The 17,567-nt window shown below is 52.6% G+C and overlaps 8 protein-coding genes across 8 annotated transcripts; 5 read left to right on the top strand and 3 right to left on the bottom strand.

The window, feature by feature from the left end:
• The first annotated feature begins 865 nt into the window (after window positions 1-865).
• VE01_07793 (uncharacterized protein) lies at window positions 866-2,365 on the top strand. Its single transcript, XM_059463909.1, has 5 exons — window positions 866-1,130; window positions 1,188-1,275; window positions 1,329-1,486; window positions 1,552-1,734; window positions 1,789-2,365. The coding sequence occupies exons 1-5, from the start codon at window positions 1,032-1,034 to the stop codon at window positions 2,275-2,277; spliced, it is 1,017 nt and encodes a 338-aa protein (XP_059319487.1). The 5' UTR covers window positions 866-1,031; the 3' UTR covers window positions 2,278-2,365.
• Window positions 2,301-4,350, bottom strand: VE01_07792 (uncharacterized protein). The gene has a single exon (XM_018277225.2). The coding sequence runs from the start codon at window positions 4,162-4,164 to the stop codon at window positions 2,542-2,544; it is 1,623 nt and encodes a 540-aa protein (XP_018127980.1). The 5' UTR covers window positions 4,165-4,350; the 3' UTR covers window positions 2,301-2,541.
• Window positions 4,351-4,807: 457 nt separating this feature from the next.
• VE01_07791 (uncharacterized protein) lies at window positions 4,808-5,808 on the top strand. Its single transcript, XM_018277224.2, has 2 exons — window positions 4,808-5,478; window positions 5,559-5,808. Exons 1-2 carry the CDS (start codon window positions 4,895-4,897, stop codon window positions 5,746-5,748), a joined length of 774 nt encoding a protein of 257 aa, XP_018127979.1. The 5' UTR covers window positions 4,808-4,894; the 3' UTR covers window positions 5,749-5,808.
• A 474-nt stretch (window positions 5,809-6,282) lies between these two features.
• On the top strand, window positions 6,283-7,719 carry VE01_07790 (uncharacterized protein). Its single transcript, XM_018277223.2, has 2 exons — window positions 6,283-6,769; window positions 6,822-7,719. The coding sequence occupies exons 1-2, from the start codon at window positions 6,323-6,325 to the stop codon at window positions 7,431-7,433; spliced, it is 1,059 nt and encodes a 352-aa protein (XP_018127978.1). The 5' UTR covers window positions 6,283-6,322; the 3' UTR covers window positions 7,434-7,719.
• A 212-nt stretch (window positions 7,720-7,931) lies between these two features.
• Window positions 7,932-8,660, bottom strand: RPC25 (DNA-directed RNA polymerase III subunit rpc25; the record flags this gene model as incomplete). The annotated part of the gene is made up of 3 exons (XM_018277222.1): window positions 7,932-8,444; window positions 8,502-8,600; window positions 8,649-8,660. 3 exons carry the CDS (start codon window positions 8,658-8,660, stop codon window positions 7,932-7,934), a joined length of 624 nt encoding a protein of 207 aa, XP_018128035.1.
• A 374-nt stretch (window positions 8,661-9,034) lies between these two features.
• On the top strand, window positions 9,035-11,862 carry VE01_07788 (uncharacterized protein). The gene is made up of 2 exons (XM_018277221.2): window positions 9,035-10,515; window positions 10,570-11,862. Exons 1-2 carry the CDS (start codon window positions 9,278-9,280, stop codon window positions 11,339-11,341), a joined length of 2,010 nt encoding a protein of 669 aa, XP_018128036.2. The 5' UTR covers window positions 9,035-9,277; the 3' UTR covers window positions 11,342-11,862.
• On the bottom strand, window positions 11,861-14,248 carry VE01_07787 (uncharacterized protein). The gene is made up of 2 exons (XM_018277220.2): window positions 13,611-14,248; window positions 11,861-13,408 (listed from the first exon to the last, which is right to left on the bottom strand). The coding sequence occupies exons 1-2, from the start codon at window positions 13,677-13,679 to the stop codon at window positions 12,077-12,079; spliced, it is 1,401 nt and encodes a 466-aa protein (XP_018128031.1). The 5' UTR covers window positions 13,680-14,248; the 3' UTR covers window positions 11,861-12,076.
• A 1,539-nt stretch (window positions 14,249-15,787) lies between these two features.
• Window positions 15,788-17,555, top strand: CYS3 (cystathionine gamma-lyase cys3; the record flags this gene model as incomplete). Its single annotated transcript, XM_018277219.2, has 1 exon — window positions 15,788-17,555. Exon 1 carries the CDS (start codon window positions 16,251-16,253, stop codon window positions 17,553-17,555), a length of 1,305 nt encoding a protein of 434 aa, XP_018128032.1. The 5' UTR covers window positions 15,788-16,250.
• Window positions 17,556-17,567: the final 12 nt, after the last annotated feature.

Genomic DNA, 17,567 nt, shown 5'->3' with positions numbered 1-17,567 from the left:
GGTCTAACACGAATCACTAAACCCTCTTAACACCTCATGCACTTTCTGTCAACTCAGCGTACCTGCTGCTATTGGTTCCTGGAGGGGCCTGAAAGCCAAATTTGGCTGTCTTCTCGATCTGTCGCAGTCCAAAATATATTTAATAGCCTCTTTCGTCCCTCGTTCGCTCTCATTCGCCTGCTCATCACCATCTTTCTCTCGGCTTCGCATCATCTCCTTCGCATCTCGATTACCTCTTCACATTCAATCTTTCGCTCATAATCACTTTTTCTAGACTTCTTTACCCTTCGTCTGCATTTATGTTCAGCTACTCTACATCTCCCTCGGCTGCTCTCTTAAGTCTATTCTTTCTGATCCAAGGCAACCCTATACATGTCTCCTCTCGATATGACGATGACTTCCAACCTACCGACGACGAAACCAATAGGACGAACGATGCCGACATTGACTTGTTTCCAGACGGTGTTAACGACGACACGGATGACGAAGCATAGCTTTTGACGACGAAATACAACACCCTCCGGACATTATCTCGCAGAGGCAGAAACCTCGATGTGCAGTGGCTTCGACAACGACGATACTGTCCAAAGAGCGTCTCAACTAGGTGAATTAACACTAGGATCGGTAGGAGAAGCATGCAAAATAGTTATATTGTAGTCTACGCTATCTCCTCGCCGTTTCTTAGGTATTGCTTCTTCACCAAATGTTGAATTATCGTCGAGTTAATTGTCATGACATCACTGACGTGAATTATGTCACCCATTTAAATACGGTTAAGCGTGTGGGGGAACTAAGTATCGGCAACCAATAATACGCAATCATGTACGTGCTAGTCACGGGAACTAGTCGGTGGGAAGTTAAGCCGTACCCCGCTCTGGGGTTTCATAAAGTAGAAACGCTGGCCTCCGTGAAGAGGCCAGCGTTCAGTTTCCGTAGTCATAAAGAGAAGTATACGGATAAGTTCGGCCTTGACGTGACATTACTGCCCTGTTCAGCCAGGACTCAATTGCAATCTTAAAAAGGTCACGAAAATGAGTAACAAGGCAGCATGGATCAATTCCAAAGGGGAAGCAATTAAGGTTTGTGATGCAGAAATGCCAACGCCTGGGCCAGGGCAACTGGTTATTGAAGTATATTACTCTCATGTATTCGTTTGTCTTCAAACTACTAACCATGCCGCTGGTTAGAATCACGCAGTACCTCTTCATCCTGGAGACTGGAAGCTTGCAAAAGGCATAATTCCTATCCCGCTAAAGTACCCAACTATTCTTGGAAGTAAGCTTTATCTGCGGATTTTAATTCAAGTTAACAATTACTAATGGAAATAGATTATGTTTCAGGGTATGTTCATGAAGTAGGAGAGGGGATAACCAGATTCAAGAGGGGTGATAGAGTATTGAGTATGAGTGCGCTAGCAGTGCGTAATGATCATAATTTTGGTGCTCATCAGCGATATACTCTATCGGTGGAGACGCTCACTGCACATGTTTGTAACCCGTTTTGTCACACTTGAGAAACTGTTGAAGATACTGTGCTGATATGCCCGTGTAGATTGGTGATACTCCTTTCGAGGACGCTACCTCAGCATCAATAGTTTACGCCGCGATGTCTGCTCTAGTTCTCCACTTAGGTCTTGATAGGCCCTCCAAAGATGCTCAATCGAAGGAGGAAAATGTGTTGGTCTGGGGCGGAGCTTCATCAATCGGATTCTACGCTGTGCAGATTGCTGCCCAGGCTCGTCTCCCTTTATTCCCGAACTAAAACTGGCCCTTGTGCTGACTTGCCTAGGCGGGATACAAAGTTATCACCACAGCATCAGAAAGGAACCGACCTTTGGTGAAAGGAGCTGGTGCTACAGAAGTCCTAGACTATCGTTCTCCTACAATTTTTGAAGATCTACTTGCTCTAGGTCCTTACAAAGCAATGTTTGGCGCCTCAGAATCAGCTGTTGATCAAGTTGTTATAGGAAATTTACTCGCAGCTCAAGGAGGAGGAACTTTTCTAACCACTATGGGCGTTAGGCCTGGTGTCGCTCTTCCTGATGGTGTAAAGGGACTCTTTGTGCAATATATGGATGATTATTTGAAGCCAGAGAATACAGAATATGTTAAGTGGGTATTCTGGGAGTATCTAGAGGATGGACTAGTGAAGGGAACTTTGAAACTAGGAGATGTGGAGGTTATAGGCGGATTAGAGAAAATAACCGAGGGGCTAGGGAGACTTGAGGCTGGGGAGGTTGGAGGGAAGAAATTAGTCATTAAGCCGAATTTGGAATGAGAATTTGGTTGTGATTTCTTAAAGGGGGTTCTTGAAGTTTATAACTAAAGTTGCTATTGTTAACGCACTTCTACTCATGAGAGGCCACCATTAACGCTTTTTTGTACAGTGCCTTTATAAAGTCCAAGGGCTCTGCAGGGCCATATTGGCGGCATGCGAATGAATGAAGTGGTTCATGCGTAGTGGCCAGCCAAAGGCCGAGAAGCTCACGATTCTAAAATTCTAGTAGACTAGGTAGTCTACGCAATCTCACCCTTCTATAGGTCAGGGTTTTGGACGAACTTTCCCTGTAACCTCTATATCACGAAGATACAGATTCCACACTAACTTGTTCTGAAACTCTCCTCGTATAATTTGAAGAGAAACAAGGTTATGAATCTCCACATTAACTCCACGGATGCGATCCCCTTTTATAGCCCAGAGACCCGGGTGACGTTCCACTTCGTGAGCAAGCCAATTGAATACTTTACTCCAGGCAAATTTGTCAAAAGGCGTCCGCTTATGTATTCCTGCAACCTCGTCCGTCCATTGGGGGACATCAGTCAAACGTGGAAAATGCGTGTCTTTAAACCCCTTTTGCGTGGCAATAAAACAAACTGGGTTATGGTCGAAATCGAACCCAATCCTGATGCATTTGAAGTTGCGACCTTGGACACCGAAGTCTAGGAAGCCCATAGTGCCGAAATCCCCAGGCTTCATAACCACCACGATTCGCTCCTCTGGATGCCAGCTGAACGCAGAGATGCTGAAATGATCCCTTCCGTCTGCGGGTGGTTCTAGGAACTCGCTGAAAATGTGAAAGCCGTTAATGCGGTCTTTGTAGACATTTTTATCGGTTTCGGCAACTTGTTGCCGTACATTAATTTCAATTTCTTGAGCTGGTCGCTTGGTGTTCAGATGTTTTAATACTTCTTGATCCCAGGCCAAGGCTTTCAGTTGAACAAAGGTATTGCCGTTCTGATTAACTCGTGCATACTGATCGTCTTCATTTAGTCTCCTAAGGAATATCCCAAGGCGGTAACTGCCAACAGGGCTACCGTCTGTTACTAACTGGCCATTTACACAGTTCAGCGCCACAACGTATGTGTCTAGTGCAAAGGGGGTCGCCATTAATTTGATTGACAGCCCACGATTCGTTATAGAGAATGGTGCATTGACTTTGCGTGTTGTTATAGACCGAATATGTTGACAATCGGCGAAGGCTGCTGGACTATCAGCCAACAGCCCAGGTTGGTCATCGAGACGTATAGGCCACGCAAAGATGGTGTAGTCATCTGATCGCTTGATGATTTCTTCTTGGAGGCGGAGGAAAGCCCTCTTTCCTTCGCCGTAAAGCATCGGCATGTAGACGTCAAATATTCCTAACAGGCAGTAGGCAGTGTCTTCGACGCGGGTTGTGACTCTATGAGATGCCCATGACATGCGTTGAGCAATTGTGCGATTAGATGGCGACTCCCCATTAAGTATAGCCTCATCTATATGAGTCTGCGAGCTCAATAACTTGCTTAGCGTTTGCTTCGTGCCCAAAAACTCCCACTGTTGGCTGTAAAAGACGACGTGTTGAGGAGCGACAAGTTCTTGTAAAGTCCAACCACGAGTAAACCATCTGCTCGATCCAATCTCTGGCATCATTGTACCGCCACTAAGCGTAATAGTGTGGACATCGGAGAGAAACACGTAGCATACAGCTGAGGCTTTATACCACCGAAACATTGAGTTGATAGCTTCGCTGAGCTCGGCACTGCTTTCCTTGTTTATACAGCACGTATCCACCCACACATAGCTGTAACCATCTCTTACAGCTTGCTCGCATGACTTCCGAATCTTGCCAAACCCCTTCATATTGGATGCCAACGCGAGGTTTTGCATGTCCTGGAAACTGACCATCTTCCCATCGATGCGAGAGAATTGTATATGCTTTTTCGTTTTCACTCCACACTTCCTCTAGCTCGAAGGTTTCGGCATTTATTAACCTCATAGTTAAGAGTGGTTTGTATGTCACTGTAAGTACAGAGCTTCATATAAGGATAACGGAGCTTTTAAAAATTAAAGCGCTGAACCTGAAGCTCCGACACCACAACCCCGCATACCTATGCGGGGTTGTGGTGTCGGAGCTACTGTGTTTGGCTGCGCTGGTTGCTGCTTATGCAGCCCCGAACACCCTAGAACATCGGTTCGGTTGTAGGTTGGTAGTTAACTCGTAGTTCATCAATGCAACCGCAAACTTCCCACATCTTAACTATGACATTATGGCTAACCCTGGTAAATTGATTGGATATAAAATATCAATTTTACTATTGGCCGGCTTAGTGAGGCTGATGGGTAAAGAAGCTTGTATCCTTCAAAGTTCATCGGTTCGTTTTGTAGTGGAGCTCATTCCCTGATCCTCTGAGGAGTTTCTTGAACCCAGTAGTAGCAGTTTCCCTGGTATTTCCGTAGTAGAAATGTTTAGTAAGGTTCCTTCGTCATGCTTCAGTGTCTCGTTCTAAATGCAACCATTCACGCTTAGTCCATATCACATAAGCCCAATCCAAAACTGACGCTCCCTCCACGGACTGCTATATAAATAAGCCCAACCCATGCACCCGCGACGAGACCTACCCATCCTCATATCAATATGGCCCCGTCCCAACCCCCACCAAAAGCGGTCAATGATGACCCCCCCTTCACGCTTCTCACCTCGACCGGCCGCGCTTCCTACCCATCCTCCTCCACCCACCAATGCGCGTTCATGGCCTCCATAATGGGTGAGTTCGACAACTGCGTCCTCCGCGCCCTCAACTCCGCCTACCGCCACTCCTTCACCACCCCACCCTCCCGCGACGCAGCCGATCTGCTCCGCTACTCCCTCACCATCTGCTCCATGATCGCCGCCCACCACGACTGGGAAGAGAACAGCTACTTCCCCGCGCTTGATGCCCTCGCCGGGCAGCCCGGGATACTCGCCTCGAACATCGTGGAGCACCACGAGTTCGAAGACGGCCTCACAGCCTTCCAAGCATACTGCGAGGCGACGACGGGGGACGGCTTCAGCGGGGAGGAGTTCCGAGCGAGGATGCGCGCGTTCGCGCCGCCGCTAGAGAGGCACCTAAGCGGCGAGCCGGAGACGTTCTACCGACTGAGGGAGTTGGGTTCGGGGGCGCTGTTAGAGGTGTACCGCGAGCAGGAGAAGATCGCGCTGGCGAAGGGGGATATGTGGTTGTGAGTTCCCTTGCCTCCGCGGTGTGTGGTTTGTTTGGAGGGTTAGTAAGGTTTGATGATAACGGTGGTTAACTTAATAGGATTATGCCGCTGGTGCTGCGGTGTGAGGATAAGACATACGACATAGACGGGCGCAAAGAGCACACCCATGCCTTCCCCTGGATCCTGCCCTACCTCGCGCACTACATCTTCTCGTGGAGGTATGCGCGCCTCTGGCGCTTTAATCCGTGTGACTTCTGGGGCAACCCGCTCAAGCTTAAAGGCGAGTGAATTTGTAGATTATAAACACAACATTATAATGTCGTTGGTGGTTCCTTCCGTGTTGAGGGGGGTATATAATCATCACTAACCGTTAAATTCTCGGCTGTGATGGTCATCTGGTAAGGAACTGCATTTGCACTATCCTACCACTCTATTCTATCCTATCACATGGTGTCCGGTTCGAACGCTGCGGTGGCCCCCAACTCGTGTCGGTAACGCACGATTGCTTGTGGGGTCCTAAGCAATGAAAGACAATCTTGAGGGAGGTTTCACTCTGCAGAGGATCTTTCACCGTGGCGTGGCGAGTGGGATTGCACCAGTAATGGGTGAGTGGTGAGAAGCGCATCGGATGTGGTGACTTATACTTTTTGCCATTTTTGTTTTTTTATTTATTGTATTTTTCTCGGTTCTGTCGCTCGCTAGCTTGTACATTACATACCAAGCCTCGCCTGACAGCCACAGTGGGCGTACCTGACAGCGAGATTGCCGATAAGGATAAGGCCTTTCTTTATCTCAAGCGGGGATCAGATTAATTACTTTTCTCACATCAAACAGTCCCTCCACAACCCACATAACCAGCACAATGTCCTCCTTCGCCTTCTCTTTTGGCGGCGACGACATAGAAGAAACAGCCGACGACCTCTCCAACCTCTCCCTCTCCTCCCCACCACCCGCAGAAACCGGCACCCTCACCCCCCGCCGCGCTTCCTCCGCCTTCCCCGTCGCCAACCAACCCCTCCTCCCTGCCACCACCCACTCTCTGTCTTCGCTTCTCACCGGGCTGCCTAGTAAAATTGCATACAGTACCCTTCCCATCACCGTCGATGGCGCACCTACTATCGCCCTCCCGCGGCGCGAGCTATGGGATGTGCGGGTCCAGCTGATGGCTGAGGATGAGGAGGTCGGGCTTGGGAGTGCGGATGTGAAGACAGGTATTTATGAGGGGGGGTTTAAGAGTTGGGAGAGTAGTGTGGATTTGGTGCGCGAGTTGGCTGGGGAGGGGTTGAACGACCGGAGGAGGTTTTTAGAGGTATGTTTGTCACGTGGATGAGGGGACAGAGAGTGGTGCTGATATCAGACAGCTTGGGTGCGGTACGGCATTACCTAGTCTGGCGATCTTGCAACGACACCTTGAGAAAGATGGAGAGAAGGGGAAACTGGAACTCGGCTTCGCGGACTACAACCCCAGCGTCCTGCGACTGGTGACTGTCCCGAATATCCTCCTCACATGGGCGGCATTACGCCCCACCCCCGACGACGCCGAGCCCTTCGAAGAAGAAGGCGAGCTCGACATCGACGAAGACCTCATCAGCGAATTCACATCCGACCTCACCGCGCAAGGTGTGACGTTCTCCTTCTTCTCCGGCGCATGGGGCACGGAATTCGCAACTCTCGTCGAAGCTGCGCCCCGCGACACCAGCGCGGAGCTGTTAGTCCTTGCTGCAGAGACGATATACTCGCCTGCTGCGCTAGAGAGTTTTGCGGAGGTGCTGATGAGGATTTTAGGGACGGAGAAGGGGGGTGGAGCGATGGTGGGCGCGAAGAAGGTGTATTTTGGGGTTGGGGGGTCGATGGAGGATTTCGTTGTTAGGGTGGAGGGGTTGGGGGGCTTGGTGGAGAGGATTAGGGAGGAGGAGGAAGGGGTGAGGAGGGAGGTTGTTATGGTGAGAACGAAGGAAGAGACCAAGGCTTGAGATTCGTGAGTGAAGAAGCATTGTCTGGAGTCAGAGTAGATCTCGGTTAGCGTGAATAACCCAGCAGCGGCAGCTACATAATAATATACGATAGCTTTGCTGGAAACTTACAAAGGCCCAAAATTGATGGAGTGACCGGCTAAACCTCAGATCTTCCACAACAATGGCGGTCTTTGTACTCTGAAGCTGGCACATGTGGATGCCAAAAGCATAATGTGGCATGTGGAGGACTCGTGCATGGTAATGCTTTGTTGGAGATCTACAATGCCGAATGCGTCTACGGTACACGCCTGACGCAACGGTAGTCAACAGAAAGTGTATCAGAGAATAGACACTGATATAACTGGACATACGACACCCATCAAAGATGCAGATTCTGCACGTAACAAACTGAGTTCTGATAATCCAATCCCATTCCAATAACGCCACCGCAATGCTGTACAGACCAAATCTATATAGTAACAACCTCCCAACCCCTTCCACACCACATCCACCCTCCTACTCTTCCGGCTCCTCATCTTCATCCCACCAAAAGCACGGTCCAAGCCCATCATCCGCCATACTCGCTATAATCCTCCACGGACTCAACCTCCTCGCCCTCCTCTCCTCCTCATCCATCGCCGTATCCGACTCCGGCTTCTCTGGCGTCTGATCAATCCACTCCTCCTCCTCAATCCGGAACCGCGCCATCTCATACGTATCGAAATGCATCAGATCCGGGATGTGCGGGTGCCGGTAGATGAAGACGCCTTGGGAGTGGTCAAAGAATGTCCCGGCTGGGAGAGAGGTGGCGGGGACGAAAATGTCAGAGAAGAAGGTGGTGCGCAGGTGGATTCCTTCGGGGGAGGCGGAGGTGATGCGGCCGTGGAGGACTTCGTGGCGGAAGGGACGGAACACGACGAGGCGGAACTCGACGTTGACGTTTACGAGGCCGGTGCCGTGACCGATGAGGCCTTCTGAGGAGGAGAGGAGGTCATAGAGACAGATACAGAGGCCTATCTTTTGGATAACCTGGTGTGGAATTAGTACAACTGAAAGACAGAAGGGAGAATGTTGATCGCATCTCACTTTGTTGGCATATTTGGCGTTGATGTTATCCTCAATGGCCTGCTTGCTGGGCTTTGAGAAATCTTCTGGTGTGATCTGCACCAGATCCGATATCTTTGTCTGTGCCCGCTTAGTATTGTATTATAAAATCTAGATTTGCCTACTTACGAGTATGAACATCTTTAGATATTTCGTAGAAGATTGGGTTGACCAGTCGAATAAGTGACTGCGTCAACTTTTCGAGTGAGATATTTTCCACGTGACGCCGGCGTCAAGCGTTGGCCCCGCGCAACGTCAACACCTAAAATAGAGATATATATTTGTTTATTTCTCTTTTCCTTCTTCCCCCTCTTCCTACTCATCCAAACTTTGTAATTACTTCAAATGTCCAACAGAGAGCTTGTTCTACCATTCCGGCCTCGATATATCTCACCTCCAAGCACCTTCACCAGTCTCACAGCAAAATGTCCAACTTAGGGCAACGAAGCGAGGCGGTAAGTGAACGCAGTGTTCGGGAAATATATGATCCGCCGCCTTCACCATCCACCACGTCAAGCGCGACTCAGTGTAACATAGGATTTGAACGTTTGAGCATTCGTGCGACCTCTCCTGTTTCGTTGTCGTTTCCATCTGTCTTCAATACTTCTCATTCACAGCAGTCCTTTCATTCTTCACGTCCTATCAAGTCTGAGCGCCACGTCTCGCGCAAGCCCAGCAGAGCCAATCGAGATCGTGCTCGTGGAGCGAACTTTGCCATCAAAAGAAAACAACTCGAAGAACAAAGATCGAACCTCGAGATGGCTTCAAACCAGTACAGCTACCCTCCTCCGCCACCTCCGCCACCTCCATCTACGAATGCCCAAGGTGGCCCTCCGGCTGGCTATCAACAGTACCAGCAGCCTCCTTACGGGCAGCAGCAGCCAGCCCGTGGTGGTGGCGCACGCGGTCGCGGCCGAGGTGGCTTCAACCAAGGTGGCCAAGGCGGCCACGGTGAATTTCAAAACTCTCAATACCCTCCACATGCAGGAGGTTACAATGGACCACCTGCCCCAGTTGGTGGCTATGGGCAACAAGGTGGCCAGTACGCTGGACCACCAGCCCCTGCCAATGGCTATCCTCCACCGCAACAGTGGCGCGGAAATGAGCCTCAGCTTCAGCAGCAGCATCATCAAGTTCAGCACCAGCAACCCCCCCATCCCGCTCCATTGTCTGTTCAGAACTATCATCCAAATTATGCTCCTCAAGTTTACCAGCCAAATGGACCACAGCAGCAGCCCCAGTATGGCCCTCAGCAGCCAGCGCCGTACCAGCAGGGACCATACGGTCCACCTGCACCCATGCCCCCGCAGCCACAACAGCAGTGGCAAGCAGGCCCAGGACATCAATCTCAACCCCCTTTCAATAATGCCAACCGCGGCGGCCGTGGAGGCCGTGGCGGTGGCGGCTCAGGCCGCGGTGGTTTTGAAGCCCCACTGATGGGGCCCCCGATTCGTATGGGATTTGACAGCGACCGATCTGCGGGTCCAATGGCTCAAGCGAGCCCTGGATTCTCGCCGCCTCCATATGGTGGTCCTCAGCATGGTTCTCCAGTTCCGTTTTCTGCACCAGCGTACCCACCTCAGAACCAGTACCAGCCCTACCCTTCCCAGAATGCCTTCCCCCCCAGAGGCGGGAGGCAGTCTCTTGAGTCCAACCCGTTCCAGTCCAACGGCCCCAACCGTGGCAGGGGCGGCATGCAGAACCGCGGAAACAAGCGTGAACAGTTCAATGACCGAGTTCGTCACCGTGGCCAGAAGCACCCAGGTGCCGGTCACAATAAATCCTCCAGCCAAGGTGCTGTCACCGATCAGCCTCAGAAGCCTGCGGCAGATGCCGGTGCCAAGTCTGGCGAGAAGCGCAAGAAGAAGAAGAAGCGCAAGACCAATACCCTTGGCCTTACCCCTGGAACCGAAGATTACCAGGAGAGCGAAGACGAAGATGATGCTGATGAAGAAGCCAAGCTTGCAGCCGCAGCTCTCGGTTCAGCCTTGCCTGAGTAAGTTTTTCTCCACAATTATTTACTATTTAACCCCTAACAACCCCCCCCTAGGGAACCCTCCGACCTCGCCGCCTGGCTCGAAGAGCGCCGCAAAAAATGGCCCACCAAAGCCCGCCGCGACGAGAAGGCCGCGGAACTCGCCTCCCGCCGCGCAGCCGCAGCCGAGCAATCGGCCCGCGACAAAGCGAAAGCCAAGCACGACAAGGACGTCCTAGACGCCGCCGCCTCCGTCAAACCCGAGACCAAGATCGAGAAACAGCAGCGCAAAGCCGATAAACTCCGCCGCCAGCTCCAGCGCGCCGAGCAAAAAGTCAAGGACGCCCTCAAAGCCGGCTCTAAGCGCAAGCGCGATGCCGGCGACTCAGGCGACGAGGACCAGGATGACGGCACCGCGCGCGTCAAATCCGAGAACGATAACGACATCGACGCCCTGATCGCCTCTGCCACCGGCGCCGCATCCTCCTCCTCCTCCGACTCAGACTCCGAGTACACCTCTGCCAGCGACAGCGATTCCGGCCCCGACACCACCACCTCAAAACGCACAGCCCCCATCGTCGTTCCCGCGCCCAAGAAACCAATCCTGCAGCGCCACTGCAAGTACTTCTCCACGGGCGGCACGTGCGGGAAGAAAGGCAAGTGCCGCTTCGTGCACGACCAGGCCGTGCGCGACGCCGCGATCAGGGAGAAGGAGATGAATGGCGGGGTTATGACGTTAGCGCAACGCTTGACGCAGAATGATCGCGAGAAGGACGAGTTGATGGTGTTGAAGAGTATTAAATACTTGCATGAGAAGGGGATGCTGGATGAGCCGATGGAGGGCTAGTGGCTCTTTGCTGGTCGGGGCGCGGGGGGGACGGGTATTGGTGGGGGGCCGCTTGGGAGCGGGTATTTGGGGTTTCCTTTTCGTCTGGCGGCACAAGCAAGCAAGCGCGCACACTCACAGACGCGCTTTCACGCATGAGCGACGAGCGCGTCTTTCCTCTTCGTCGAATGTTTCTCCTTCTTGTGGGAGTATTTCTGTTTACGGCTATATCATGGGGATCTAAACATGGTTTTCTGGCATTGCGATATTGCTTTTTTTTAATCACCCTTGTTTTCTTTTTGGGTCATGGTATCTGTTGGGGAGTCCCAACTGCTGAGCTACGGCGCGGGGTCATCCGCGTTTGTCGGCTTTGGTGGTGTATTGTCTGGGGGATTTCGGTGTTGGGCGGCATAACGGCGGGTGGATGGTGTCTGGTAGGAAAACGGCGGCGCATGGTGGCCGACTGGGGGGTTTATGGCGTATAAGCGCTGATAGCGGCGGTAGCTGTAAATTATAGTTGAACAATTAAAAGATGATTGTAGAATATTTATACTGATTTTTTGCGTGACGTGTATCGATCGGTATCTGATACATCCTCTTTGTGTGTATTATTTACGTATACGTGGATATTGACCCCCTCTCCATGCCCATCTCCAAGAAATCCTAGCAGCTGTATTGTTCCCCTCCCACACTCCCAAAAACTCCTCTGCAATGAATATAACCCCCCCCCAAAATATCTGCCAACCCATCACCCAATCAATCAAGCGCCATCCCATACTCCTCCGCAACCCCCCCATACGCCTCCCCCTCCACCATCCCCCCCCCCCTCGTCAACACAAACTCAATATGTTCACTAACATCTCCCCACCCACCACTCCCCCCATCAACCCCTTCCCCCTCCCCCCACCTCCCCCCCCAAACATCCTCCCCCACCTCCCCCTCCCACTCCGCCACCCTAACCGCCCACCCCACCCTCTCCCTCCACTCCTCATCCAATAACCCAAGGATCCCGCGGACTTCTTTAAGAGCTACCCCGGAGAGCCACCATGCGCCGTCTACGGCGCGGGTCATGGCGAAGAAACTAGCGATGACGGCGAGGGCGCGGGAGTCGGCGCGGTCGACTAGCTCGATGAACCGGCGCGAGACGGTGGCGGGGAAGCCGACGATGCGGGCTTTTTCGGGGCGGGCGTGGGCCCAGTTCAGATAGGCGACAGAGTGCTCGTAGGCGCGGCGGGTTTCGTCTCTTTCTCCCTCTGGTAGGGCTTCGAGTTGTTCATCGAGTCCTACTAGTAGGTCGTCGAAAAACGCGGGTCGGCTGGGGTGGAGATCTAGTGCGAGAGCGGGTTGCGCAGAGATAATCGGCCGGATATCCGAGGAGCGGAGGAAAGGCCACGCGGCGATAACGACGGTTTTCACACCTTGGAAGGCGTGGAACCATTGTGTGGGTAGGGAATACGGTTCTGCCTCGCTCCCGGGCTCGTTGAGAAACCGCCGCGACGCAGAGGCTTGGAAAGCTATCAACGCAGCTGTTGCGAAGAGGGCGGGACCGTTTTCGGCTGTTACGCCGGAGTGGAGTGTCGCTGTGTAGCTGGATAGCGCGGAGGCCATGTATGCGTGGAATAACCGCGGTAGGGAGGGGTCAGAGGGTGTGAGTGCCCGTAGGTGTAGGGCGGCGATCGCGAGGAGTGCGTCCATTAGGCAGGGTGTGTTGAATGCTAGATTCGGGACTGCGAGCTGCCATGCTAGCGCTGCGGGGGGTGTATCACCCCACGCCAGCGTCGGGGCCGTGAGGGTGGTGTATGTATGCAGCAATCTCAGCTCCGTGGCGCGCGAGGTGGGGGAGTAAGGAGACAGCGTCGTGGATGGTAATGGCGGATCGAGGTGGAACGGGAGGTTGGGAGAGGGGGGGAATTGGTGGGATGTGGAAGATGAGGGTGAGGGTTTGGGCGTGGATGAGGAATTGCTGGAGGATGAAGGGGTGGTGTAGCGGACGAGCGAGTTGGGGGGGGAGAGGGCGGAGGGGTCGTCAAAGTCGCAGGGGACGCCGTGTTTGGTGCAGTTCCCGCAGATGGGGTGGGCTTCGTCGCACTGGGGGGGGGTGTCAGTTGAGTCATGAAGAGGTAAAGGTTGGGGAGTAACTGGGGGCGGGGGATTGGGGTCGGATTGGGGGAGAGGGAGGGGGGGATGGATTGGGGATTGGGGGGATTGGGGGCATTGGGAATGGATTGTCCATGATTGGAGAGGAATTGATAATTGGAGAATTGGAGAAAGCTAGAGAGAGCAAACATACCTTAACTTTTCTTAACTTGCATCTCTGGCAACCCGCCCTTGACTTCTTATGCGAGCGCCTCGGCGGCATATCTGCTCCTGTTGCTTGTGGTTGTATCCCCTTCCCTTCTTCACCAATCCGAGCTCTTGCTCTTTCTTTCCTCCTCTCTGTTCTATAGCTTGCTATCTCCCAGCAGCTAGCTCTCCAAGCCTCCTAAGGATGTTCGCGGCTCTGATCTCGTCGGGGCGTCCTACAGCTCTGCATCGTCCCTTTTCGCATGTGCATAAGGCTGCCTTTGAAATTATATCTGAGAAATGGTAACAGAGAGAAAGGACCGAGAAAGAGAGAGAGGAGGAGACGAAGAAGAAGCAACTGCCGCGCGGAAGTAGTCTCGGCGAGATAGGCCAAAGCAGGTACGCTGTCGTAGTAGGGCTGTGCAAAGACCAGAGACGCGGCGGTGGTTGGCGAATCGCAGTCGGCGTGAAGATGGTCTGGAGGGACCGGAGAGAGCGGGAGCCGGGAGGAGGGTGCAGTAGTGGCGGGTTGGTACTTTTGGGTGAAGTAACTTATCGGTGTGGTTTGGTGGTTAATGGGGGTGTTTTGGGTGGGAGGAGGGAAGGGAGGGACTTGTGGGGAAGGTACTACGCGTATGACTGTGGTGGGTTGTGTTGGTGGGGTTAGAGTTAGAGCCTAGAGAGACTTTTTCGTACTCGGATTCGATGGGTTGGTGCCTGAGATATAAGGGGGGAACGGGGGGTAAGCGATGATCTTGGAGCTTGATGGGAGCTGGAATGGGAGGGACGTGGGAAGCTGAGCCTGGATTTTCAGGCGTGGATGCTTATATAAGACTATTGGTTATGTTGGGTACGCGCGGGGGTGTGGATGTAGGAACATGGTTTTATCGATTATGTAAGCACGCCTTCAGATCTCTTATCATACGAAGGGCGTGTATGGAGCAGCAGACCTCGGTTTGATGCCTGAGATATGTGGGTTGCAAGAGTACCCCTCTTGATGCCTTATATTTGTGGGTACGCCAGAGAGAGATCTCCTCCGTCAGAAGGGCGTAGATTGCTAATAGTGCATTATCAACGGGTATAGTCTCTCACATGTACAGAATTACATAGCGAGTGCATTAGCAGTATATTCCTCGCATGGTATAAACATACTTCAGTGAAAGCTGCAAGTTACTTCTCCCAGATCCTATCGATATTCAAAGTACCCTCTAGTATAAAACACAGTGTAGAGATACAACCCTACCTAACAAATGGGTACATTACATAAGTAGCCTTCTTTTATCGTCCTTCTCTTCCGCGTCGACTTTCTCTCTTTGATGTCTCATGGGACTCTCCCTCCTTCTCTTTTTTTTGCTACCCCTCCCGTGTCCCGCAGCTATCCGATGCTATTGGCCATACCCGTTGTTTTGTTCTCATAACCGTCAATTCCCCAATCCCCGCCCTGGTAGATTTAACGTGCACGCTTACTAACAATCACGCCCTAGGTAGCCTCGATTTCTCCAATAAATCCCCAATTCCCAGTCAACGACGTCATCTCAGACAGTGTCTAGGTGTCTAGAACATGGTGTTGTACAGTGTGTTTAAGTCTAGCATGTTGTTATATGACAAAGCCAACAAGTGATATGTTATATTACTCAACAACACCACCGTATACTAGCCTTTTCACCAATATATCTCACACCCTATGGCGAACGGGCGATGGCGACATCGCGATGGCGCCTTCGACCTGATCCAACTGATCGGTTGCATGCCCTTGCTTCGACGCTGACTGGATGCCATTCCAGCCTAGATCTTCCCGACGAGATCTGTCAGATCTGTCCTTTGTGTGCCACTTTCTGTCAGGTACGGGCGGTGGTGGGAAGGTATCATGGCTTCTGATGATGGTCTCGGTGATTATGGCATCTTGTGATACTGTGGATCTGTGGTGTTTATGGTCTCACGGTCTCTACGGCGTCTCCGTGTATTCCGGGTTATGTTCGTATATACAGTATATTTACTCTAACTCTACTATAATCTAATATACTCTACTATCTAACTATATTTCTACTCTCTTCTCTATAAGCAACTTATTCCTACTCCACCCGTGAAATCCCTAAAGTCACACACTCACACTCCTCAATTTTATACGAGTAAGTTGTACTCTACTCTACAAAAACGGGCAAAAACACCCAACCCGCTTTGTAATCAAAAATTCAAACATTCAACCCCTCCATCATCCACTATCCACTTATCCATCCCATGCACCCCGCCTGAGGTACTTCCACCCATGTACAATCTCACACTACTAGCTAAGTACCTTCCCTTACCTACCTGCTGTAAACGTAACTTGACCATACAAACCACCAACCACCACCACCACCACCACCGACTTTTCATTTGACACCTATATATCAGTGTCAACCTCCCTCGGAGTCTTTGATCCTTTCTTTCTTCTCGCTACAACTACACCTCTTCCTCCTCCTGTTGATCTCGACGACTTGATCCTCAATCCTCGATCTCAGACAACCTCACACCACCCAAAGTGAGAGTTTATATCACCGACACTCCACCCCACCATCACCAAAAAAAAACCCCTCACCACCACAACAACCTCACAACTACAACCTCACCACCTCACCACCTCATCACACACCCCCCAACCTTCACCATGACCATCCCCTGCGAGCCAACCCCCCACGCCCTCGCTGCCCTCAAATGCGACCACGACCACCCCATCGCCACCCCCCCCCGCCCCTCCTCCCCCGTGCACCGCTTCGGCACCCTCGCCGTGCACGCCGGCTCCCCCCACGACCCCGTCACCGGCGCCGTCATCGCGCCCATCTCTCTCTCCACCACCTTCGCGCAGACCGCCGTCGGTGTCCCAGTCGGCGAATACGAGTACTCCCGCTCCTCGAACCCGAATCGTCATAACTTCGAGACCGCGGTTGCTGCGCTCGAGCACGCGAAATACGCGTTGGCGTTCTCGTCGGGGTCTGCTACTACGGCTGTTATACTCCAGAGTTTGGCGGCGGGGAGTCATGTTATTTCGGTATCAGATGTGTATGGAGGCACCCACAGGTATTTCACGCAAGTCGCCCAAGCACACGGCGTCTCCGTGACATTCACCCCCGAAATCGCCGTCGACATCGCCGCCCACATCACCCCCGACACCAAACTAGTCTGGATCGAAACCCCCTCCAACCCGACACTCCGCCTCGTCGACATCCGCGCCGTGACCGCCAAAGCCCACGAGCACGGCATAATGGTCGTGGTGGATAACACCTTCCTCTCTCCCTACGTGCAGAACCCGCTTGATCACGGCGCGGATATCGTGGTGCACTCAGTCACCAAATACATCAATGGACACTCTGACGTCGTCATGGGCGTAGCGGCGTTTAACTCCGATGAGATGAAGGAGAGACTCGGATTCCTCCAAAACGCAATCGGTGCCATCCCCTCAGCATTCGACTGCTGGCTCGCCCACCGCGGTCTCAAGACCCTGCACCTCCGCGCCCGCGAAGCCTCCACGAACGCCCAGCTCGTCGCAGAAGCACTCTCCTCCTCCCCCCACGTCATCGCCGTAAACTACCCGGGCCTAGCATCGCACCCCCACCGCGCCATCGCCCTGCGCCAGCACCGCAACGGTATGGGTGGCGGTATGCTGAGTTTCCGCATCAAAGGCGGTGCTTCGGCGGCTGAGAAATTCTGCCAAGCTACTTCGCTGTTTGTCCTCGCTGAGTCCCTGGGAGGAGTTGAGTCATTGGTCGAGGTGCCGAGTAGTATGACGCATTCGGGCATTCCGCAGGAGCAGAGGGAGGCGGTGGGGGTTTTTGATGATTTGGTCAGGATTAGTTGTGGGGTGGAGGATGGGGAGGATTTGAGGGCGGATGTGTTGCAGGCGCTTGAGAAGGCGGTGGTGTGGCCGAAGGTTGCTAATGGGGTTGCGGCGGGGATGGGGAAGGCTACGCAGTAGGGGGGGGAATTA

Source organism: Pseudogymnoascus verrucosus (assembly GCF_001662655.1).
Source record: "Pseudogymnoascus verrucosus strain UAMH 10579 unplaced genomic scaffold scaffold_40, whole genome shotgun sequence".
Taxonomy (NCBI): domain Eukaryota; kingdom Fungi; phylum Ascomycota; class Leotiomycetes; order Thelebolales; family Thelebolaceae; genus Pseudogymnoascus; species Pseudogymnoascus verrucosus.
The sequence above is the reverse complement of the archived record's forward strand: the minus strand, read 5'-3'. Positions and strand labels throughout refer to the sequence as shown.